General features: G+C 44.9%; 1 protein-coding gene across 2 annotated transcripts in view; it reads left to right on the top strand.

Annotated features, from left to right (window-relative positions):
• DFFB (DNA fragmentation factor subunit beta) overlaps nt 1–26,517 on the top strand; it is a 94,227-nt gene that overhangs the window by 22,826 nt on the left and 44,884 nt on the right. For both annotated transcript variants that reach the window (XM_063943465.1, XM_063943464.1), the window contains exons 3-4: nt 4,065–4,253; nt 17,288–17,367. In XM_063943465.1, coding sequence (XP_063799535.1) covers nt 4,065–4,253; nt 17,288–17,367 — 269 coding nt within the window. The remainder of the gene's footprint in view (nt 1–4,064; nt 4,254–17,287; nt 17,368–26,517) is intronic.

The following is a 26,517-nucleotide window of genomic DNA, read 5'->3' as shown; positions in this document are numbered from 1 at the left end:
AGTAACAAGACCCACTTGGACGAGGAATTTGATGAGCCGATATACAGACAACAGAGGGATTAAAGAAGAAGTTTGACAACCTGATACACAGATTTTTGATGAACTATGCCATGGATCCCCAGTTTCCCTAGAAATTTTAAAATTACGCTAGCCCAACACTTTTGTAAATCTATGGACATTGACAGCTTTTGCTCGCACCTTATGGGCAAAAGCACAAAGAAGACTGCATTCAACAGACACCAAACAAGACCTCAATCGACGAATGTACATTTACCTGACATAGAATACCACCGCATTTACCGTAATTATGTCTTTTCTTCATTTCTACAACCCTCAGGTAGTGACACACATAGTCGATAGGGAATACAGGCACAGATATCAGCAATCACATATCTCCCCCATTCATGTATCATCAACTAAAATGTGCTCCCCCATTTTGTTACAACCAAAGCCGAAAAGAGCTCGGTAAAGTTTGACAGCCCATCCACAGACCCGTACCACGGGATAAGAAGGAATTCAAATGTATACTTCGCAATACCTCGAAGCTTGATTTAAAACACGTACGGCACGATGATACATGACCCCCAAGCACGGATTCATACACACATGCTTCTGCTATCTCACTAGGTCATACCCTTTTCCTACCATCTCCTCTCCTCCCTTACCCAACCATGTAAATGTATTAACCCCTGACATATATTTTTCTCTTTTGAAATGTTTTAGAAGGTGGCAGTTATTGTTGACTGCCAAAGGGTGGACTGTCAAAGTCAGAAAAATATCTCTATGCACACTACCATATTTGCACCTCACACAGGTCCGTGCTGCGCATGCGTACGCTCTCCCGTGCGTGCGCATACTCACAGTCGCGGGCACCCGCAGGCGCACGGTATGCGTATTTACGGTAGAGTTTATGTGATCGTAGCGTGCGACTCAATCGTTACATATTTTCAGTAATAATGTATTTTGTAGATCATGGTCCCTTTGATAGATTCTGAAAGTTTAGTTAACATAGCATGTTCCTGAACAGAGGGAACCCTCTTTGTATTGTACGAAGGGTCTAACAGGGGTCATACAGTGGTGTTTGGTACCCATCGGAAGAGTATTTAAATAGCAATATTCCGGTGTTGGTTTGGAGCAGATTAATCGCTCGTGCGAATAGTTATGGACATAAGAAGTTTATGTCCATTTACTATTATTTGTTCTTATTTAGTCATGCGGCGGGAAACTCAGTATCCCACCCACCTGAACAGTTGGAAATAGTCACAACCCACCTGTATGAATCAACCTATGACCTTTTGTTATAATGCGAAGCCGAATTCCTGTGTCCAATGAACAATAAGATTGTAGGGACCATTGAATTGCATTGTGTGTGGGGCATAAATAGGCAGGCCGACCATATCCAGTTCACTCTCTTCAACGGTTCTCATTGCTGATAATCGGGAGCTGGATATCGAGGCGCATGCGATCGTTTCCCCTTGTGCGTAAGTGTTTCTCCGCAACTATATTGATCTTCTTGTTATTGTGGGCCAATCTCTCATTTTCTCTCTCTCTCTCTCCTTCTCTTTCTCTCTCATTTTCCTTTAAATTGTATTGTATTTCCTGTGTAGTTATCTGGTTAGGTAGTCTATGTTATATTGTAGTGTATGACTTGTATTGTGTTTAACTCTTTTGCAAGTATAGCATTCATAATATATATTTTAGGCGTTGGACCCTGAGTACGGTATCTGTGTGTTTCTTATAGTATTAAGTATTCTCAGAGCGTCGGTGACGCTCAAACAGCTTTTAAGGTAATAAGGTTATACTGTGTTGCATTAACTCTCTAACATTACACTAAGGTTTTACTGCACATTACACTGTTTATGGTTTAGATACAAAGGTTTAATATAGTGAGCGTCAGCGCCGCTGGTGATCTCCTCGTGGTCCCGAGCGTTCGCTACGCTATAGCGAATCATTACGTTTGTTAACAGCCAATAACGTGCCTGCCTGTGATCTCTTGGCCGTGAGCGAACGTGACGCTTGAGCGTCTCGATCACGGCAAAGCGATTGTTACGCAACTAGCGTACCCTTACGGTACTTCATACGTAAATAGCGTACAGTGTTCTTAGACCTCATAAAGGGTATTATATATGATAAATATTTAGCTTTATCAGTATGTATGTGTATATATATGTGTATGTGCTTGCATTTTAGGGGGCGGGGGCAGGACCCGGCATCCGGGGGTGGCCTTGCCCTGTGCTGTGCGGCCTCCCGCATGTTAGAGAAGCGAGTTGTAGTTTTGCGATTAATTGCAAAACTACAACTCAAGCTGAATCAGGCCCGTAGTGCATAAGCAGGGGGTCATTCTGAGTTGATCGTAGCTGTGCTAAATTTAGCACAGCTACGATCATCTTCCCTGACATGCGGGGGGATGCCCAGCGCAGGGCTAGTCCGCCCCGCATGTCAGTCTGCCCCCTCCCCCCCCCCGCACAAATACAAAAGCATTGCACAGCGGCGATACTTTTGTATTTGTGGAGTAACTCCCGGCCAGCGGCTGCGTGAGACATCACGCAGCCGCCGCGGGCCGCCCCCCAACGGTCCGGCCACGCCTGCGTTCGCCGGAGCGCGTCCCCTAAACGGCGGCTTAACGCCGCCGCCCAGCCCCCTCCCGCCCAGCAACCGCCTCTGTCTCAGAGGTGATCGCTAGGCAACGATGGCTGCCATGCACCGGCGCCGCATGCGCAGTTCTGACCCGATCGCTGCGCTGCAACAAACTGCAACGAGCGATCAGATCGGAATGACCCCCACACTGGGCAATCTTGCAAAAACCTAAAGATTATATCGTCAGTGGCCACATCCAGGAGTATGCTCATTGACAATGGGCCTTATTCTGGTTTGTTAGCAAACCAAAAAAGCAAGCTACTGGACAAAACCATGTGCACTGCAGGGGGGGGGGAGATATAACATGTGCAGAGAGAGTTAGATTTGGGTGGGGTGTGTTCAAACTGAAATCTAAATTGCAGTGTAAAAATAAAGCAGCCAGTGTTTACCCTGCACAGAAACAATATAACCCATCCAAATCTAACTCTCTCTGCACATGTTACATCTGCCCCACCTGCAGTTCACATGGTTTTGCCCATTAGAGCAAAATGTTGTTTTGCAATCAACCTTAAATTAGACCTTTAGTGTGGATCCAGCAGTTTCAATATACTTAACATGAAGCTGCTTTTACCCTGTACCTTTTAGGTTGTCAGTGTTCACTGCCCAGTTTGACTTACATTACTTTTCAACATCTCTCTAAGATATTTGATTCTGCATTTTGCCCAAATGTTTTAAAACTCAATTCTATGGGGGAGATGTACCAAGCCTTGGAGAGATATACAGTGGAGAGAGATAAAGTACCAGCTCCGAACTCTCATGTTACAGGCTGTGAAAAATGACAGGAGCTGACTGGTTCGCAATCTATCTCTCTGCACTTTATCTCTTTCCAAGGCTTAGTAAATAGATTCCTACTGTATATATTTAAAAGTCCTTGGGAAAAGTGTCGTGGCATACTGTATAAAGGGTATGGTTACACGGCAGTAATTGTACACTGCATGGAAAATACTCCCCCCAACTTTCATATAAACTGATCACTACTGTAGTGGCATGTTAGAGTCAAAGATCTATGCTCCCACTCTATAAAATGTTCAGCAGACGTCATTCAGTGGACTGTTTAAAATAACGCTGTTTCCTTTTATTTATAGCACAGAGTACAGCACCATTCGTAGGGTGTAGTAGGGTATGCCGGCGGCCAGCATACTGGCGCCGGAATCCCGACAGCCGGCATACCGACAGCTGGGCGAGCGCAAATGAGCCCCTTGCGGGCTCGCTGCGCTCGCCACACTGCAGGCACGGTGGCGCGCTACGCACGCCACGCTATCTATTCTCCCTCCAGGGGAGTCGTTGACCCCCAAGAGGGAGAAAAGGTGTCGGTGTGCCGGCTGTCGGGATACCGACAGCCGGCAAACTGAAGACCACCCCCATTCGTAGAATATAAATTTTTAATTATACTGGCCCATTCTGTATTTTGTTTTTGGTGACAACAGTTGTCACAGACATAGATCGGCTACTGAAGGCGTTTTACAAGAGGCAGGTGGATGTTACGGAGGCGGCAAGAAGACTATTGTCCGACGAACAGGCTCCCAAGAGACGGAAAATACTTGTTGACTTTATCAGCAACCTTAATGAAAACATCTTGGCAGAAAGTCGGGAAGAAGACGAGCCTTGGTTTGAAGGTTAGTTTGGATGATTGAACAGCCATCACATTGAATGGTGCCCTTTTACTTTGCACAATACAATATATTTATTTATTTATTACCAGTTATTTATATAGCGCACAAATATTCCGCAGCGCTTTACACAAATACTTGGTCATTCACATCAGTTCCTGCCCCAGTGGAGTTTACAATCTATATTCCTTACCACATGTACACGTACACACATTCACACTAGGGATCCAATTAACCTACCAGTATATTTTGGGATTGTGGGAGGAAACCCACGCAAGTATGGGGAGAATATACAAACTCCACACAGTTAGGGCCACGGTGGGAATTGAACCTATGACCTCAGTGCTGTGAGGCAGTAATGCTAACCATTACACCTTCCGTACTGCCCCAATATATGCACCCCTGTGTGGACTTCATTATCCTGAACCTGTCTCAGCTGTTTTTTAGCAATCATCTTTGAGCCAGTGCAATAGGTGACTAGTGTGCCTTTAAAAGCCATATAGTCTGTGGCAGGTACACATTACATCTAGCAGGCAGATGATGCAGCAGTGTGGTAGTCAGGTTTTAAGACTCTGTGATAGTGTAGGACCTGTATGAAGGTGGGGTACCTTGAATCGGTATACAGGCTTCCGTGCATTGGCCAATCCACCAACTAAACCCCCATCATTTATTTATTGAATTGTTGAGGATAAGTGAGTTTACTTTGGTGAGTGCTGGGTTCTCTGTTTGTATTTATTAGAGCGATGTGGTCATGGGCTACATGCACCCCGCCCTGTGAGTGGTAAGTACAGCTGTGTACCCCGCTTCTGTGGTAGAGAGTGCAGTGTTACATGCACCCCACCCTGTGAGTGGTAAGTGCATAGCTGTGCCCCGCTTCTGGTGCGGTGAGTGCTGTGGTTTTTACTCTGTGTGTATATGAAGGGGTTAATCTATGGTTAGCTCTTATTAACCGTGGCCACTAGCTTTCTCATGCACCCCTGTGTGGACTTCATTATCCTGAACCTGTCTCAGCTGTTTTTTAGCAATCATCTTTGAGCCAGTGCAATAGGTGACTAGTGTGCCTTTAAAAGCCATATAGTCTGTGGCAGGTACACATTACATCTAGCAGGCAGATGATGCAGCAGTGTGGTAGTCAGGTTTTAAGACTCTGTGATAGTGTAGGACCTGTATGAAGGTGGGGTACCTTGAATCGGTATACAGGCTTCCGTGCATTGGCCAATCCACCAACTAAACCCCCATCATTTATTTATTGAATTGTTGAGGATAAGTGAGTTTACTTTGGTGAGTGCTGGGTTCTCTGTTTGTATTTATTAGAGCGATGTGGTCATGGGCTACATGCACCCCGCCCTGTGAGTGGTAAGTACAGCTGTGTACCCCGCTTCTGTGGTAGAGAGTGCAGTGTTACATGCACCCCACCCTGTGAGTGGTAAGTGCATAGCTGTGCCCCGCTTCTGGTGCGGTGAGTGCTGTGGTTTTTACTCTGTGTGTATATGAAGGGGTTAATCTATGGTTAGCTCTTATTAACCGTGGCCACTAGCTTTCTCATGCACCCCTGTGTGGACTTCATTATCCTGAACCTGTCTCAGCTGTTTTTTAGCAATCATCTTTGAGCCAGTGCAATAGGTGACTAGTGTGCCTTTAAAAGCCATATAGTCTGTGGCAGGTACACATTACATCTAGCAGGCAGATGATGCAGCAGTGTGGTAGTCAGGTTTTAAGACTCTGTGATAGTGTAGGACCTGTATGAAGGTGGGGTACCTTGAATCGGTATACAGGCTTCCGTGCATTGGCCAATCCACCAACTAAACCCCCATCATTTATTTATTGAATTGTTGAGGATAAGTGAGTTTACTTTGGTGAGTGCTGGGTTCTCTGTTTGTATTTATTAGAGCGATGTGGTCATGGGCTACATGCACCCCGCCCTGTGAGTGGTAAGTACAGCTGTGTACCCCGCTTCTGTGGTAGAGAGTGCAGTGTTACATGCACCCCACCCTGTGAGTGGTAAGTGCATAGCTGTGCCCCGCTTCTGGTGCGGTGAGTGCTGTGGTTTTTACTCTGTGTGTATATGAAGGGGTTAATCTATGGTTAGCTCTTATTAACCGTGGCCACTAGCTTTCTCATGCACCCCTGTGTGGACTTCATTATCCTGAACCTGTCTCAGCTGTTTTTTAGCAATCATCTTTGAGCCAGTGCAATAGGTGACTAGTGTGCCTTTAAAAGCCATATAGTCTGTGGCAGGTACACATTACATCTAGCAGGCAGATGATGCAGCAGTGTGGTAGTCAGGTTTTAAGACTCTGTGATAGTGTAGGACCTGTATGAAGGTGGGGTACCTTGAATCGGTATACAGGCTTCCGTGCATTGGCCAATCCACCAACTAAACCCCCATCATTTATTTATTGAATTGTTGAGGATAAGTGAGTTTACTTTGGTGAGTGCTGGGTTCTCTGTTTGTATTTATTAGAGCGATGTGGTCATGGGCTACATGCACCCCGCCCTGTGAGTGGTAAGTACAGCTGTGTACCCCGCTTCTGTGGTAGAGAGTGCAGTGTTACATGCACCCCACCCTGTGAGTGGTAAGTGCATAGCTGTGCCCCGCTTCTGGTGCGGTGAGTGCTGTGGTTTTTACTCTGTGTGTATATGAAGGGGTTAATCTATGGTTAGCTCTTATTAACCGTGGCCACTAGCTTTCTCATGCACCCCTGTGTGGACTTCATTATCCTGAACCTGTCTCAGCTGTTTTTTAGCAATCATCTTTGAGCCAGTGCAATAGGTGACTAGTGTGCCTTTAAAAGCCATATAGTCTGTGGCAGGTACACATTACATCTAGCAGGCAGATGATGCAGCAGTGTGGTAGTCAGGTTTTAAGACTCTGTGATAGTGTAGGACCTGTATGAAGGTGGGGTACCTTGAATCGGTATACAGGCTTCCGTGCATTGGCCAATCCACCAACTAAACCCCCATCATTTATTTATTGAATTGTTGAGGATAAGTGAGTTTACTTTGGTGAGTGCTGGGTTCTCTGTTTGTATTTATTAGAGCGATGTGGTCATGGGCTACATGCACCCCGCCCTGTGAGTGGTAAGTACAGCTGTGTACCCCGCTTCTGTGGTAGAGAGTGCAGTGTTACATGCACCCCACCCTGTGAGTGGTAAGTGCATAGCTGTGCCCCGCTTCTGGTGCGGTGAGTGCTGTGGTTTTTACTCTGTGTGTATATGAAGGGGTTAATCTATGGTTAGCTCTTATTAACCGTGGCCACTAGCTTTCTCATGCACCCCTGTGTGGACTTCATTATCCTGAACCTGTCTCAGCTGTTTTTTAGCAATCATCTTTGAGCCAGTGCAATAGGTGACTAGTGTGCCTTTAAAAGCCATATAGTCTGTGGCAGGTACACATTACATCTAGCAGGCAGATGATGCAGCAGTGTGGTAGTCAGGTTTTAAGACTCTGTGATAGTGTAGGACCTGTATGAAGGTGGGGTACCTTGAATCGGTATACAGGCTTCCGTGCATTGGCCAATCCACCAACTAAACCCCCATCATTTATTTATTGAATTGTTGAGGATAAGTGAGTTTACTTTGGTGAGTGCTGGGTTCTCTGTTTGTATTTATTAGAGCGATGTGGTCATGGGCTACATGCACCCCGCCCTGTGAGTGGTAAGTACAGCTGTGTACCCCGCTTCTGTGGTAGAGAGTGCAGTGTTACATGCACCCCACCCTGTGAGTGGTAAGTGCATAGCTGTGCCCCGCTTCTGGTGCGGTGAGTGCTGTGGTTTTTACTCTGTGTGTATATGAAGGGGTTAATCTATGGTTAGCTCTTATTAACCGTGGCCACTAGCTTTCTCATGCACCCCTGTGTGGACTTCATTATCCTGAACCTGTCTCAGCTGTTTTTTAGCAATCATCTTTGAGCCAGTGCAATAGGTGACTAGTGTGCCTTTAAAAGCCATATAGTCTGTGGCAGGTACACATTACATCTAGCAGGCAGATGATGCAGCAGTGTGGTAGTCAGGTTTTAAGACTCTGTGATAGTGTAGGACCTGTATGAAGGTGGGGTACCTTGAATCGGTATACAGGCTTCCGTGCATTGGCCAATCCACCAACTAAACCCCCATCATTTATTTATTGAATTGTTGAGGATAAGTGAGTTTACTTTGGTGAGTGCTGGGTTCTCTGTTTGTATTTATTAGAGCGATGTGGTCATGGGCTACATGCACCCCGCCCTGTGAGTGGTAAGTACAGCTGTGTACCCCGCTTCTGTGGTAGAGAGTGCAGTGTTACATGCACCCCACCCTGTGAGTGGTAAGTGCATAGCTGTGCCCCGCTTCTGGTGCGGTGAGTGCTGTGGTTTTTACTCTGTGTATATATATATATATATATATATATATAGATAGATAGATAGATAGATAGATAGATAGATAGAATCTTAATGTAAGAATACCATAAGTCCACATTTATTACTCTATTATTCGGACTGCCCACATTAATGGGTCTGTTAGGACTCTCCTTCTTTGCCATCACCAGCCATATTCCAGTGTCACACTTCACTATAACAACTGACATATACAATAACATTACTAAATGAAAAGAGCATATAGAAAATCAGTACAGCATACATATGACAAACTAGGTGAATCACGCAGGTGCGAGCAGCCACGGGACACACGCACAGGCTACATGGGGTTCAGTATGATTTACAGACTGTCATAATCCCGACAACCATTGACCTACCGTCAAAATAACGACACATTTGAAATGCCGACATGTCAAAATAAGGACATAGGTCTACATGGACACTGTCTAAATAAACAGTGTCCCCTCGTATGGTGTGCTGCGCTCGCCATGATTCGGGCACAGTGCTTCACTAAGCTCTGTACACTATTATACTCCCCCCTCCAGGTCCACTGGGATGGTAAAGTATGAACAAGTCTGTTTTGGGGCAAAAATTCCTTAAAAACGCATTGTCGCCATTTTGACATACAGGATGAGTCTCCCTTATCCAAAATGCTTGGGACCAGAGGTATTTTGGATATGGGATTTTTCCGTATTTTGGAATAATTGCATATCATAATGAGATACCATGGTGATGGGACCTAAATCTAAGCACAGAATGCATTTATGTTACATATACACCTTATACACACAGCCTGAAGGTCATTTTAGCCAATATTTTTTATAACATTGTGCATTAAACAAAGTGTGTCTACATTCACACAATTCATTTATGTTTCATATACACCTTATATACACAGCCTGAAGGACATTTAATACAATATTATTAATAACTTTGTGTATTAAACAAAGTTTGTTTACATTAAGCCATCAAAAAACAAAGGTTTCACTATCTCACTCTCACTCAAAAAAGTCCGTATTTCGGAATATTCCGTATTTCGGAATATATGGATATGGGATACTCAACCTGTATCGTCATTTCAAATATCAGTATTCTGACTATGGGCCTAATTCAGATCTGATTATTGGTGTGCTAAATTTAGCACATCTACGATCACTTTCTCAGACATGCCAGGGGGACACCAGCAAAGGGCTAGTCCGGCCCACATGTCGCCCTACCCCGCCCTACATTGGGGGTAATTCAGACTGCAGCGATGCAGTCTGAATTACCCCCAATGTCGGCATTTTGAACATGTCTGCATTTTGACTGTCCGTCAATGGCTGTCGGGAATATGACCGTCATATTGTGTCCGTCGGTAAATCAACTGCAATCCGCTACATGTATACTATAAGTAATTAAGCCATTTAGTTCTCTATTTTCTTCTTGGTATCTGTGGAGTGACTTCATCCTTTCATCCTATCTCCCTTAAGGATTGTGCGTTCCCTAGCAGTAGTAATTCGCACCACTGTCATACTCCCATGTGACGTTACTCTGATATGAGGAAACTGCTGAGACACGGGAGGGTGTTTAATAGATTTTTCTGACACCTGGTCACATCCACCATCTGAGTTTATAGAAAAGGAGAGTAATATATATGTGAATACCATTTTTTATTTTATGATGCCACAACTGTTAGAGGCAAAGGTATAATTACATTTAAATATCACTTAGAAGATGTAGGGGACTATTTATCAAGCTTTCTCTGACGTCCTAGTGGATGCTGGGAACTCCGTAAGGACCATGGGGAATAGACGGCTCCGCAGGAGACTGGGCACATCTAAAGAAAGCTTTAGGACTATCTGGTGTGCACTGGCTCCTCCCCCTATGACCCTCCTCCAAGCCTCAGTTAGATTTCTGTGCCCGGCAGAGCTGAATGCACACTAGGGGCTCTCCTGATCTCCTAGAAAGAAAGTATATGTTAGGTTTTTTATTTTCAGTGAGACCTGCTGGCAACAGGCTCACTGCATCGAGGGACTAAGGGGAGAAGAAGCGAACCTACCTAAGTGGTGGTAGCTTGGGCTTCTTAGGCTACTGGACACCATTAGCTCCAGAGGGATCGCACACAGGACCCGACCTCGTCGTCCGTTCCCGGAGCCGCGCCGCCGTCCCCCTTACAGAGCCAGAAGCAAGAAGGTCCGGAAAATCGGCGGCTGAAGACTTCTGTCTTCTCCAAGGTAGCGCACAGCACTGCAGCTGTGCGCCATGGCTCCTCATGCACACCACACACTGCGGTCACTGATGGGTGCAGGGCGCTGGGGGGGCGCCCTGAGCAGCAATAAATAACACCTTGGCTGGCAAACTGACACCATATATAGCCCCAGAGGCTATATAGGTGTATATTAACCCCTGCCAGAAATCTTAAAATTGCGGGAGAAAGCCCGACGAAAAAGGGGCGGGGCCATCTCCTTCAGCACACTGGCGCCATTTTCCCTCACAGCTCCGCTGGAAGGATCGCTCCCTGGCTCTCCCCTGCAGTCCTGCACTACAGAAAGGGTAAAAAAGAGAGGGGGGGCACAAATTTAGGCGCAGTATAATATATATGCAGCTATAAGGGGAAAACACACTTTATAGGTGATATCCCTGTGGTATATAGCGCTCTGGTGTGTGCTGGCATACTCTCCCTCTGTCTCCCCAAAGGGCTTTGTGGGGTCCTGTCCTCTGTCAGAGCATTCCCTGTGTGTGTGCTGTGTGTCGGTACCGCTGTGTCGACATGTATGATGAGGAAAATGATGTGGAGGCAGAGCAAATGCCTGTAAATGTGTTGTCACCCCCTGAGGGGTCGACACCTGTGTGGATGGACTTATGGAAGGAATTACGTGACAGTGTCAGCTCCTTACATAAAAGGTTTGACGACATAGGACAGCCGGCTACTCAGCTTGTGACTGTTCCAGCGTCTCAAATGTCATCAGGGGCTTTAAAACGCCCGCTACCTCAGATGGCAGACACAGATGTCGACACGGATACCGACTCCAGTGTCGACGACGATGAGACTAATGTACCCTCCAATAGGTCCACCCGTTACATGATTGAGGAAATAAAAAATGTATTACACATTTCTGATAGTACCCCAGGTACAGGTTGAGTATCCCTTATCCAAAATGCTTGGGACCAGAGGTATTTTGGATATCGGATTTTTCCGTATTTTGGAATAATTGCATACCATAATGAGATATCATGGTGATGGGACCTAAATCTAAGCACAGAATGCATTTATGTTTCATATACACCTTATACACACAGCCTGAAGGTCATTTTAGCCAATATTTTTTATAACTTTGTGCATTAAACAAAGTGTGTCTACATTTATACAATTCATTTATGTTTCATATACACCTTATACACACAGCCTGAAGGTCATTTAATACAGTATTTTTAATAACTTTGTGTATTAAACAAAGATTGTGTACATTGAGCCATCAAAAAACAAAGGTTTCACTATCTCACTCTCACTCAAAAAAGTCCGTATTTCGGAATATTCCGTATTTCGGAATATTTGGATATGGGATACTCAACCTGTACCACAAAAAAGGGTATTATGTTTGGTGAGAAAAAACTCCCAGTAGTTTTTCCTGCATCTGAGGAATTAAATGAGGTGTGTGCGGAAGCCTGGACTTCCCCCGATAAGAAATTGATAATTTCTAAACGGTTATTGGCAGCGTACCCTTTCCCGCCAGAGGATAGGTCACGTTGGGAAACATCCCCTAGGGTAGATAAAGCGCTTACACGTTTATCAAAACAGGTGGCACTACCGTCTCCGGATACGGCCGCCCTAAAGGATCCTGCCGATAGAAAGCAGGAAGCTACCCTAAAAGCTATATATACACACACGGGCATTATATTGCGACCAGCGATTGCATCAGCATGGATGTGCAGTGCTGCTGCTGCGGGTCAGATTCCCTGTTGGATAATATTGATACCCTAGATAGGGACAATATTTTGCTGACAGTAGAGCATATAAAGGACGCTGTCTTATACATGCGTGATGCACAGAGGGATATTTGCCGGCTGGCATAAAAAATAAGCGCTATGTCCATTGCCGCCAGAAGGGGGTTATGGACTCGGCAGTGGTCAGGTGATGCCGATTCAAAAAGGCACATGGAAGTTTTGCCTTATAAGGGGGTGGAACTGTTTGGGGATGGTCTTTCAGACCTCGTTTCCACAGCTACGGCTGGGAAATCGACATTTTTGCCACAAGCTACCCCACAGCAAAAGAAAGCACCGTATTATCATGTACAGTCCTTTCGGCCCCAAAAACACAAGAGGGCTCGAGGCGCGTCCTTTCTGCCGAGAGGCAAAGGTAGAGGGAAAAAGCTGCAGCATACAGCCAGTTCCCAAGAGCAAAAGTCCTCCCCCGCGTCCGGTAAATCCACAGCATGACGCTGGGGCTTCACAGGCGGACCCGGGTACGGTGGGGGCCCGTCTCAGAAATTTCAGCACACAGTGAGCTCTCTCACAGGTGGATCCCTGGATCCTTCAAGTAGTATCTCAGGGGTACAGGCTGGAATTCGAGACGTCCCCCCCCCGCCGTTTTCTAAAATCTGCCTTACCAGCAACTCCCTCTGCCAGGGAGGCAGTGTTGGTGGCTATCCAAAAACTGTATTCACAGCAAGTGATTGTCAAGGTACCCCTCCTTCAGCAAGGAAAGGGTTACTATTCCACAATGTTTGTGGTACCGAAACCGGACGGTTCGGTGAGACCCATCTTAAATTTAAAAGCCTTGAACACTTATATCAAAAGGTTCAAGTTCAAGATGGAATCGCTCAGGGCGGTTATTGCGAGCCTGGAAGAGGGGGATTACATGGTCTCCCTGGACATCAAGGATGCGTACCTACATGTCCCCATTTACCCCCCTCACCAGGAGTACCTCAGATTTGTGGTACAGGACTGTCACTATCAGTTCCAGACGCTGCCGTTTGGGTTATCCACGGCACCGAGGGTCTTTACCAAGGTAATGGCCGAAATGATGATACTCCTTCGCAAGAAGGGAGTTTTAATTATCCCGTACTTGGACGATCTCCTGATAAAGGCGAGGTCCAAAGAACAGTTGGTAGTGGGGGTAGCACTTTCTCGGGAAGTGCTACAACAGCACGGCTGGATTCTCAATATTCCAAAGTCACAGCTGGCCCCGACGACACGTCTTCTGTTCCTGGGAATGATTCTGGACACAGACCAGAAAAAAGTGTTTCTTCCAGTGGAAAAAGCCGAGGAGTTGTCATCTCTAGTCAGAGACCTCCTAAAACTAGGACAGGTGTCGGTACATCAATGCACACGAGTCCTGGGAAAAATGGTGGCTTCGTACGAAGCAATTCCATTCGGAAGGTTCCACGCAAGGACTTTCCAGTGGGACCTGTTGGACAAATGGTCCGGGTCCCATCTCCAGATGCAACAGCGGATAACCCTGTCGGCAAGGACCAGGGTGTCGCTGCTGTGGTGGCTGCAGAGGGCTCATCTACTAGAGGGCCGCAGATTCGGAATACAGGACTGGGTCCTGGTGACCACGGATGCCAGCCTTCGGGGCTGGGGGGCAGTCACACAGGGAAGAAATTTCCAAGGACTGTGGTCAGATCAGGAGATTTCGCTTCACATAAATATTCTGGAGCTAAGGGCCATCTACAATGCCCTAAGCCAAGCAAGGCCCCTGCTTCAGAACCAGCCGGTACTGATCCAATCAGACAACATCACGGCGGTCGCCCATGTAAACAGACAGGGCGGCACAAGAAGCAGGAGGGCAATGGCAAAAGCCACAAGGATTCTCCGATGTGCGGAAAATCATGTGTTAGCACTGACAGCAGTGTTCATTCCGGGAGTGGACAACTGGGAAGCAGACTTCCTCAGCAGGCACGACCTCCACCCGGGAGAATGGGGACTTCATCCAGAAGTCTTCCAAATGCTGGTAAACCGGTGGGAAAGACCACAGGTGGACATGATGGCGTCCCGCCTCAACAAAACGCTAAAAAGATATTGCGCCAGGTCAAGGGACCCTCAGGCGATCGCTGTGGACGCACTAGTAAGGTGTACCAGTCGGTTTATGTGTTTCCTCCTCTGCCTCTCATTCCCAAGGTACTGAGAATAATACGAAGGCGAGGAATGAAAACTATACTTGTGGTTCCGGATTGGCCAAGAAGAGCTTGGTACCCGGAACTTCAAGAGATGCTTTCAGAGGACCCTTGGCCTCTGCCGCTCAGACAGGACCTGCTGCAGCAGGGGCCCTGTCTGTTCCAAGACTTACCGCGGCTGCGTTTGACGGCATGGCGGTTGAACACCGGATCCTGAAGGAAAAGGGTATTCCGGAGGAAGTCATTCCTACCCTGATCAAAGCCAGGAAGGATGTCACCGCAAACCATTTTCACCGCATTTGGCGAAAATATGTTGCGTGGTGTGAGGCCAGGAAGGCCCCAAAGGAGGAATTTCAACTGGGTCGATTCCTGCATTTCCTGCAAACAGGGGTGACGTTGGGCCTCAAATTGGGTTCCATTAAGGTCCAGATTTCGGCCCTGTCGATTTTCTTCCAGAAAGAACTGGCTTCCCTGCCTGAAGTCCAGACTTTTGTCAAGGGAGTTCTACATATTCAGCCTCCTTTTGTGCCCCCAGTGGCACCTTGGGATCTCAATGTGGTTTTGGAGTTCCTGAAATCACATTGGTTTGAACCACTTAAGACTGTGGATTTGAAATATCTCACGTGGAAAGTGGTCATGCTGTTGGCCCTGGCTTCGGCCAGGCGTGTGTCAGAATTGGCGGCTTTGTCCTATAAAAGCCCTAATCTGATTTTCCATATGGATAGGGCAGAATTGAGGACTCGTCCTCAGTTTCTCCCGAAGGTGGTATCAGCGTTTCACTTGAACCAGCCTATTGGGGTGCCTGCTGCTACTGGGAACTTGGAGGATTCCAAGTTACTGGACGTAGTCAGGGCCCTGAAAATGTATGTTTCCAGGACGGCTGGAGTCAGGAAAACTGACTCGCTGTTTATCCTGTATGCACCCAACAAACTGGGTGCTCCTGCTTCTAAGCAGACTATTGCGTGCTGGATTTGTAGCACTATTCAGCTGGCGCATTCTGCGGTAGGACTGCCGCAGCCTAAATCTGTAAAAGCCCATTCCACAAGGAAGTGGGCTCATCTTGGGCGGCTGCCCGAGGGGTCTCGGCTTTACAACTTTGCCGAGCTGCTACTTGGTCAGGGGCAAACACGTTTGCAAAATTCTACAAATTTGATACCCTGGCTGAGGAGGACCTGGAGTTCTCTCATTCGGTGTTGCAGAGTCGTCCGCACTCTCCCGCCCGTTTGGGAGCTTTGGTATAATCCCCATGGTCCTTACGGAGTTCCCAGCATCCACAAGGACGTCAGAGAAAATAAGAATTTACTCACCGGTAATTCTATTTCTCGTAGTCCGTAGTGGATGCTGGGCGCCCATCCCAAGTGCGGATTGTCTGCAATACTTGTACATAGTTATTGTTACACAAATCGGGTTATTATTGCGAGCCATCTGTTCAGAGGCTCCTTTTGTTATCATACTGTTAACCGGGGTTCCTATCACGAGTTATACGGTGTGATTGGTGTGGCTGGTATGAGTCTTACCCGGGATTCAAAATCCTTCCTTATTGTGTCAGCTCTTCCGGGCACAGTGTCCTAACTGAGGCTTGGAGGAGGGTCATAGGGGGAGGAGCCAGTGCACACCAGATAGTCCTAAAGCTTTCTTTAGATGTGCCCAGTCTCCTGCGGAGCCGTCTATTCCCCATGGTCCTTACGGAGTTCCCAGCATCCACTACGGACTACGAGAAATAGAATTACCGGTGAGTAAATTCTTATTTTTTTTCATATAATTATATAGAATCTGCTGGACCCAGGAGGGTCTCACCACCGACAGGGTGTGTCTCATGTCTGTAGGGTTGGCAGCGAGGCTGCAGGCGTTACTGCTGTCTGTAAATGACATTCTGATGATTTCAGGGGGCAAAGCCTCATGGAGGTGAAACGCGTTGGTAGGAGGAGCATTTGGGTCCCCGATCAACATGCTAAGCTTTTTTAAGAGACCCCAGTTTTGCTGGCAAAACACCCTCTGACCTTTACTGGCCCTTGGCAACCCAGCTCTATTTGATCTGGACTTTATGCGCATCGGGAACAATGACATTGGTTACCCTAAACATTGGCTTTTTTATAGTATTTTTTACTGCGTGTAATCTACACACAAATAGCAGCATTTAATACACTGCACACTGAATGAACTTTTTTATGCAAGTTTGTGACTTGATGTAAGTTGGACTCTAGCACTCTGATAGAGTCCAACAAGACTTCATCAGTGCCATCAAGATTCTACTACCCATCAATTTTGTTGAACTTTGTAATTATTTTTTTTTTACAATAAACAGATATTATTGTTTTATCACGGATCTACACTCTTGATTATTATAGGTGATGCGCTGCAATCTCTCTGTAAAGTACTATTGCCTTTAGTGATAGGTGGACCCCTTGCATTCAGACAAGCAGCAAACCTATGTAAGGTACCACTGACAACCCCCCCCCCCCCTTCACCCCCACCCCATTAGCGCAGCTGCTCCTCTATGCAACACTGACAACATGTTTGGTCTCTATATTTAAAAATACAAAACAGTTGACTAACCATCATATTTATTTACAAGGTGTTCTTCATTATTAGGCATAGAATCTCGGCATAAGAACAAGTCCAGTTACATGAGGTACAGCTGTGAAAGCAGAATTCGTAGTTACATGAAAGAGGTAAGATATAAACCTGCTTAAAAGCATCATGTAAGACGTGACTTTTTGTGCATTATGATAAACCCAGTGATATACGCCAGCTGTGTTTTTTATAGTGGCATCCTGTTTTTAAGCTTTTTAAAAATGTTAGTATGTTACTTAGCTGGGCTGTTAATAAGAGGCTGGATTCCCATGACTAGAAACGGTGATGAACGGATCCTATCCATACAATCAGTATTGTACAGCAATGCTATGCAGTATAGACAGTGCTGTACTTCTACGTCACCCGCGCCTTCTGCATGCCAGAGACCCACTTCCCTGAAACCTCCTTAACCATTTGTTAGCAGCTTGATATGCATCCTAACAGGCATTGCTGTGTGTGTTTCTGCAGTTCTGTATGAGACGCATTTATATAATATGCCTTTACTACTGTATACTCAATTACAGGACATACAGTACAGATGGAGCCTCGCTCATCTAGCCTTTTCTGGTGCACCATGGTGCACCAAGGTTTATTAGCATAAGCCTTTCATCTATTGTTCTCAGCTGCAATACAATACAGAGGGAACAATACAGCAGGGGATTAAAGGGGGGTACTCACGGAGAGATCCATGCTTAAAATCTAAGCAATCTGACCAGATTGCTTAGATTTTAAGGACAGATCACTCGTGTTTACCCCCCTCAGCGATAGCGATGCGCAGCCCCGCGCATCGCTATTGCTGGTGCTAGATTGGCCTGCCATGCAGGCCAATCTAGCAAGTCGCTCATTTCACCCGCTGGGTAAAATGAGCGGCCCCCCGTCTCCCCCTGAACGCTCAGCACACATCTCTCCCGTGTATATGGGCCTTAAGTCTGACAGCACTGCACTGGCTCAGTTAATCTTATTAAAGGGATAAGATGAGCAGGGCTCCATCTGTATGTTGTAAACAAATATTTATTATATAATACCCTCTACATATAAGCATAACAGAATAAAAACATTTACAAAGTATATATATATATATATATATAGAGAGAGAGAGACAGGATATAATACCCTCTACATATAAGCATAGCAGAATAAAAACATTTACAAAGTATATATATATATATATATATAGAGAGAGAGAGAGAGAGAGAGAGAGAGAGAGAGACAGGATATAATAAACACCACTGCAGTTGGTGATTGTAAAAGTGGATCATTTGCCATCAGTATTGAGGTTTGGACATAATGATACTTGGTTTGCTCTGTTATATGATGTAGTAATTAATACTTTGATTTTGCAATTTGTTAGATCCTGACATTGAACAAATTAATTAGGTCACCGAGGAGTTTGAGCCATTAAATGAACAAACTAAAGGGGTGATCCAGACCTCATCATATATGTGCTAAATTAGCATATCTACAATCAGATTTTCTGACATGCGGGGGGACACCCAGCATAGGGCTAGTCCACCCCGCATGTCAAGCTCTACCCTTCCCCCCCACCCGGCGAGTGGCTCCCTACCTGTGTAAGGCCCGCGTGTGACGTCCGTGATGTAGTAGTTAAATTCCAAATCATGTTTAGCAATTAATAAAACTTTGAAATATTTAATAATTAATAGTAATTATGACATTACCCTAATGCTAATGTGCTTGCATGTTATGCATGTTATTTTCCCACTTATAAAAAATGTTTTTTCTTGTCATTTCCACGGTCACAACCCTGTCTTGTTTTAAATAAAAAAGAACTTGGAACCAGTAGGTTCTTTAGATTGAAGCCGATTTAAAAAAATACAACAGGAAATTATATTATTATATGGGATCTTCCTTGAAAATGGTGTAACCATTTTTAATAATCTCTTGTTGATATACAAACATTTTAAAACAATTTAAAAATAAATGTGTTTTTTTTTTTAATTGTTTTATTTATTAATAGAGCCGGGAGAGATTCTGTCTATCATACTAACTTCTTCATATATTTTTCTTATTATCTTTTTAATTTAGTACATCAGATATCTTCTCTAAAAAAAAAAAAAAAAAAATGTTTCACTTGTACTTCTAGCCATATACAAATAAGCTGTCCTTTTGGATGTTCTTTTATTTACTATATTAGACTACTGCAATGTTTTCTATCTTGGTCTCCCAGCAAAAGAATTGTATCACTTACAGCTGGTGCAAAACACAGCTGCCAGGTTGGTAACCAGCCAGCCCCGTTCTAGCCACACAACACTCATTCTCTACTCCCTTCACTGGTTGCCTGTAAAGGGGGGTACTCACGGAGCGATAATCTAAGCAATCTGACTAGATTGCTTTGATTTTAAGCATGATCGCTCCGTGTGTACCCTCCACAGCGATAGCGATGTCTACTGCATGTACTTTGCAGGCTCCCAGGGGAAAAGGGGAAAGTGGGATGGGGGTAGGGCGAGGTAGTGGAAAATACCGTGTTCAAAGAAAAGGCATAATCAAAACCATGGGGAATTTTACGGTGTATCGTTATGTGCATAGAACTCGCTTATCCCTATCACCCCTGTGTATTTTATCTAGGGGATTCTGACGCTCCTTCAGCATTACCCCGTAGCCTGCAAAACCTATGCCGTTGCTCGCTCCATAGCTGAGTGCTGCCACAAGGCAGGGGTTCACGTGCCTCGGTAAAACCTATGCTGTTACTTGCTCCATAGCCAAGTGCCTCCATGGAGCTAGGAGTCACGGACGGTAGCCATTCAATTGAGTCTGCCCTGCTATAGAATTGTATGTGTACATACGGTACGGGTGCATAGAACCTTGACAGTAGAAACTCTCCTGCAGCTTTGCCCTGCTTTATGTAAAACTTGTGTTTTGTCAGTTTGCTATACGATCGAGCCCGGTGTAACGTTATGTGCATAGACCTCGCTTATCTCTATCGCCCCTGTGTATTTTGGCTAGGGGATTGTGACTCTCCTTCAGCATTGCCCAGTAGCCTGCAAAACTTATGCCATCTCTCATTCCATATCCGAGCGCTGCCTGCCACGTGGTGGGGGTTCAGGGGCGGTGGCCATTTTGCCAGTGTGCTGTGCGATTGAGTCCAGTGTACCGTAATGTGCATAGACCTCGCTTATTCCTATCGCCCCTGTGTATTTTAGCTAGGGGATTGGGATGCTTCTTCAGCATTGCCCCATAGCCTGCAAAATCTGGACTGTTACTTGCTCTGCAGCCTAGGGCCTCCGTGGGGCAAGGAGTCATAGGTGGTAGCCATTTCTATTGAGTCTGCCCTGCTACAGAATTGTATGTGTACTGTACGGTGCATAGAACCTTAACAGTAGAACCACTCCTGCAGCTTTGCCCTGGTTTATGTGAATAAAAAAATAATAAAGTGTCTGGAAAAAACTAACATGCATTCGTACTTTAGAAATCGAACTCGGGACTCTGAGTATAGGAAGCAGAACACTTCACCACTTCGCCGCAGACAGATGAATAAATCCATTGGTTTTGATTATGCTGTAATGGCTACGGGATTAGGACGCTAACATACTGTACAAAATTCCTAATCTCAAGAGGCAATAGGGAACTTCTAACACGTCCATTTGCGACAGTGTACACTACTGGTTTTATGTTGTTTTGTCTGCGGGACTTGGACGCTCACATATTCATAAAGTACTGTAGATGGATCATATACTGTATGCTGTACTATTTGCGTCTGTACCATATATACTGTATTAAATAATGCAGCATAATGAGTATTTACTGTAATAAATAATGCAGCATAATGAGACGCTTAGTAAAGTAGTCCTTATTATATATTTCAGTATTATATTTTACGGGAGAAAACACGCATGCGCAGTGGTGATTGTAAAAAGCGACATCTGGTGGATGATCGCAGGTATTACACGTAAAGGTAACGCCAAACGCTCTGTCTGCCTCCGTGCGATTAGGTATGCCTCTCTGTGACTAGGCGCGCTTCCCTACGCCCCGATACGCTGCGTATGCTCGATCGGGACAAACGCCTCAGCCAGTCAAGATAAAGGTGGCTACATCTGTATGGAGAAAAAGAGACAGTGGAACACAAACACCGCTGGAATTCATGCAAGCATTTTACGCTTTTCTTGTGAAGGATCTGGTTGCTTTGTGTCCCATGATAAAGGTGCTTGAGGGCACTGAAATGGCTGTTGGGCCGCTAGCCGATGCTGCAGTTATATAGACCAAGGGTAAACTGGGACACACGTGTAATAATTCTATCCAAATGCCTGGGATGCTGACCAAATGTTCCCTAAGAGGTAACATGTATACAGTCCTTTTTGCCAAAGCATAGCGCACTCACCAGGGTCTTTGCAAAAGAAAATGTATTTTATTACAAATACATGACCTCAGTGCAGGTAGACATTTCGGTGACATACAGTAACCTTCGTCAGGACACATGCCATACCTGTTCTTGTCTTTTGTCTGGTATGGGATGAGATGTGTCCTGATGATGATCACTGTAAGTGACCAAAACGTCGACCTGTACTGATATCATGCATTTGTGGGTAATAAAACAAATTCTCTTTTGCAAAGACCTTGGTCAGTGCACTGTGCTTTGGCAAAATAGACTATATATCTTCCTCGAGACCTGGGGTTATTGCCAGGGGTCCCCACATCTGAGTCCATTGTAGGGACTGCAGAGGCAGCTTAATGAACAGCTAACTGTAGCCATTCCAGAGTGACCTCAGCTGGCAGCTGCAAGACAGCCGCTGTTTGAGGGTCTTACCTTGGCATCTACAGACTTTGAATAGACATGGGGGTATATGCAATTGCGGTCGAATTCCCGAAAATGTCGAAAAATGGGACATTTTCGCCAACAAAAAAAAAAACGACAATGCAATTCAGTACTTTCCGTCAAAAAAACGGACTATCCAAATTTGACTTTTTGAAATTCGACATTTGTCAAATTCGACATTTCTGCAATGGTACAAATGCGGCAATTCGCCAAAAGTATATTCAATTGAAGTTTGGAAATTCGACAACCAGTGCTTTTAGACAGTAAATTCGTCATTTTCAATCCGCCACACTTTGGTGGCGGAATCTAATAAAAAAAAATTAAAACATGTTTTTTTTTGTGTTTTTTTTTTGGTAATAGCATATCTATTTATATTAGAAGGGATTAGGTACTTGGTTTGTCTATTTTGGAGGCACAAGTATTATTTATATATTTTAAAAAATATTATTATTATTTATTTATTTATTTATTTATTTATTTATTGTTAAATGGAATGGTAAAAATCCGGAAAAAAATTGCGTGGGGTCCCCCCTCCTAAGCATAACCAGCCTCGGGCTCTTCGAGCTGGTCCTGGTTCTAAAAATCCGGGGGGGAAAATGACAGGGGATCCCCCGTATTTTTAAAACCAGCACCGGGCTCTGCGCCTGGTGCTGATGCAAAAAATACGGGGTACAAAAAGAGTAGGGGTCCCCCGTATTTTTTACACCAGCATCGGGCTCCACTAGCTGGACAGATAATGCCACAGCCGGGGGTCACTTTTACACAGCGCCCTGCGGCCGTGGCATTAAATATCCAACTAGTCACCCCTGGCCGGGGTACCCTGGGGGAGTGGGGACCCCTTCAATCAAGGGGTCCCCCCCCCAGCCACCCAAGGGCCAGGGGTGACGCCCGAGGCTGTCCCCCCCATCCAAGGGCTGCGGATGGGGGGCTGATAGCCTTGAGAAAATTGAAAGAATATTGTTTTTTCCAGTAGTACTACAAGTCCCAGCAATCCTCCTCACAAGCTGGTACTTGGAGAACCACAAGTACCAGCATGCGGGAGAAAAACGGGCCCGCTGGTACCTGTAGTTCTACCGGGGAACAAATACCCAAATAAAAACAGGACACGCACACCGTGAGAGTAAAAGTTTATTTCACACATGTCGACACACACATACTTACCTATGTTCACACGCTGACCTCTGTCCACTTGTCCAAGTAGAATCCACGGTGTACCTGTGAATAATATTATACTCACCTCAATCCAGTGTCCAGATTATAATTCACGTACTTGGCAACAAAAAAAAAACGAACACCCGGACCAAACGGACTGAAAGGGGTCCCATGTTTCCCACGCAATTTTTTTTCGGGTTTTTTACCGTTTTTCCGTTTTTTTAAAAATCGGATAAAAATCCGTTAAATCGGCCGTTTTTCGACAGCGGGACTGTCGAATCCGTTTTTTATTGAATATGTTGAATTCCGGCACCCACTTGCCAGAATTCGACGGTCGAATTGTGTCGAATTAAAAAACGGGCAAAAAATTGCCGCGATTCGCCGGTAATTGCATATACCCCTTAGAGGTAAAAGGACTCATGGGGGTCCCAGTCAGCTAATTACTACACTAAAGCATCAATGGTTTCATTAGTAGCAGCTAGAGAACTATTGTCCTGGGTCATGGCCACTCTGGCTCTGGAAGATGGGAGAACCATAATATGGAGCGAAGCTCTTGGAGCGTGTTTTGGGTGGGAGTGAAATGAGCACTGCATTTTTAGCACTGGCCACCATGTGCACTCACCCCATCTACCAGTTACAGTGTAAATATATGTGTTTGCAACTCGGTGCATGTGCTAGATTGGTTTAGAGACGGGGACTGGATTACCCCCTGATGTATTATACGTCTGTCCTGGATATAAGGAGCTTTGTGAGCCTCCTGAAAGTGTAACATGTTTTCCAACTTGAGTAACAGCATTGAGAACTTTATTATGTATATGATCAATCCCTTCAATTGAGAAGCTAATAAACGGTATGTAGTCAAAATGGTGTCAGTGACTATATCGACACCACAATGGAGCTGCTTGCAGAAGTTTGGAGCAGGTACGTCACCGCTGGGCCACCAAAGACTATATTTTTATATTCTAACATGTTAACATTTCATCACTGTCTAAATAAGTGGTTCCCAAACTTTTTGAATCATGGTCCCCTAGGGTATCAGAATTTTTGACATGGCACTCCTAGGCCAAACGCTTTTATTGAGAAATGTGTAAACAAAAACATTAAATAAAATAAGTAAAATTAGTTTATATACCAACCTTATTGGTCCTGGACAACCAATTCAAGACACTCCTGCAAGTGCCCTGAGGCACCCATGGGTGTCATGGCATACAGTTTGGGAACCAATGTTCTAAAAGATTAATGTCGACATATCCTACCATAACCCTAATAAACATAGACAAGATATCTACATCTCCTTTCTATCCTGTGACCTACAGATAAATGCAGATGCTTCTGTTTTCTCTGGCTGTCCATGATTTGGCCCCAGTGTCTCCCAACTCAATCTCTGGTTGCTACCAAAGCAGAACTAACACACAAAAATGACGGCGCTTGAATTGGTAAAAAATAAAAAGCATTTCTTCAATCCTCTGCTTCCTTGATATATTACAATAGGCTTTTTATTATCATAAAAATATTAATTTAAACCAACACATATAATTGGTTAATAAAATCCAAATATTGCCACACATGCGGTTGGATGTAATGGCGTCCGAGATCGCCAGAGGTGTCGGATGCCGGCCAATCTTGGATGTTTTCTTTAAAGGTGCAATCAATTAAAAGGCAAAACCGTGCCTTGCAAATGATTGCCCCTTTAAAAAAGACCGCTCAGCACACATCTCCTCCCTGCTCAGCACACAGTGCCATGTGTGCTGAGCGAGGGGGGCGGGTGGAACGCTCATTTCACCCAGCGGTGAAATGAGCTATCTACTAGAATTGGCATGCATGCTTGCCAAATCTAGAGCTGGCAAAAGCGACACGTGGGGCTGCGCATTGCTGTCGCTGGCACCGCTACAGACGGAGCGATGTGTTCTTAATTTCTAAGAAATCTAGTCAGATTGCTTAGAAGTTAAGTGAACATCGCTCCATGTGTACCCCCCTTAAGATTGGCCAGCATCCGGCACCTCCAGTGATCTCAGATGCCATCACATTCCGCCTTAAGTATCAGGAAGTATACTGTTGCTTACTGCAACAGTCACAAATTGAATTAAATACAACATAATATAATGGACATACTGCTGTTGTTGCTCAAAGGATCTGGATAAACGAATGTTATTATATAATATTATATATACAGTGTGTATATGTATATGTACATGTACAGGCAGTGGCGGATCTAGACTTAACTTTTAGGGGGGGCGGTTTAAGAATGATGACTCCTCCCCTAATCATAGCCCCTCCCACTTAGTAATGCCCTTCCCGTTCGCTTCTAAAATTTCCTATTGTTGCCATTACTAATAAAATGTTGCCAGTTAGTGGAGAGAACCCTGCGCACTGATGATACAGACTGGCGAATCGCCATTCCTTCCATCAGAGGTGGTAGAGGATAAGACAGTAGGGCAATTTAAACATGCATAGGATAGACATAAGGATATTCTTACAAAGAAATAAGGATCACATAAGGTTAGAGATAAAAATAATGTAAAAAAAAAAAAAAAGGGGCAGACTAGATGGGCCAAGTGGGTCTTATCTGCCGACAAATTCTGTTTCTACAGCACACAGAATGAGCCGAAATTCACATTATAGCACACTGAATGAGCCAAAATTCACATTATAGCACACTGTATGAGCTAAAATTCACATCATAGCACACTGAATGAGCCGAAATTCACATTGTAGCACACAGAATGAGCTAAAATTCACATTATAGCACACAGTATGATCCGAAATTCACATTATAGCACACTGAATGAGCCGAAATTCACATTGTAGCACACTGAATGAGCCGAAATTTACATTGTAGCACACTGAATGAGCCGAAATTCACATTGTAGCGCACTGAATGAGCCGAAATTTACATTGTAGCACACTGAATGAGCCGAAATTCACATCATAGCACACTGAATGAGCCGAAATTTACATTGTAGCACACTGAATGAGTCGAAATTCACATTATAGCACACTGAATGAGCCAAAATTCACATTATAGCACACTGTATGAGCTAAAATTCACATCATAGCACACTGAATGAGCCGAAATTCACATTGTAGCACACAGAATGAGCTAAAATTCACATTATAGCACACAGTATGATCCGAAATTCACATTATAGCACACTGAATGAGCCGAAATTCACATTGTAGCACACTGAATGAGCCGAAATTTACATTGTAGCACACTGAATGAGCCGAAATTCACATTGTAGCACACTGAATGAGCCGAAATTTACATTGTAGCACACTGAATGAGCCGAAATTCACATCATAGCACACTGAATGAGCCGAAATTTAC

This window comes from Pseudophryne corroboree, chromosome 10 (genome assembly GCF_028390025.1).
Source record: "Pseudophryne corroboree isolate aPseCor3 chromosome 10, aPseCor3.hap2, whole genome shotgun sequence".
Classification (NCBI taxonomy): domain Eukaryota; kingdom Metazoa; phylum Chordata; class Amphibia; order Anura; family Myobatrachidae; genus Pseudophryne; species Pseudophryne corroboree.
This window is presented reverse-complemented; position numbering and strand designations above follow the sequence as displayed.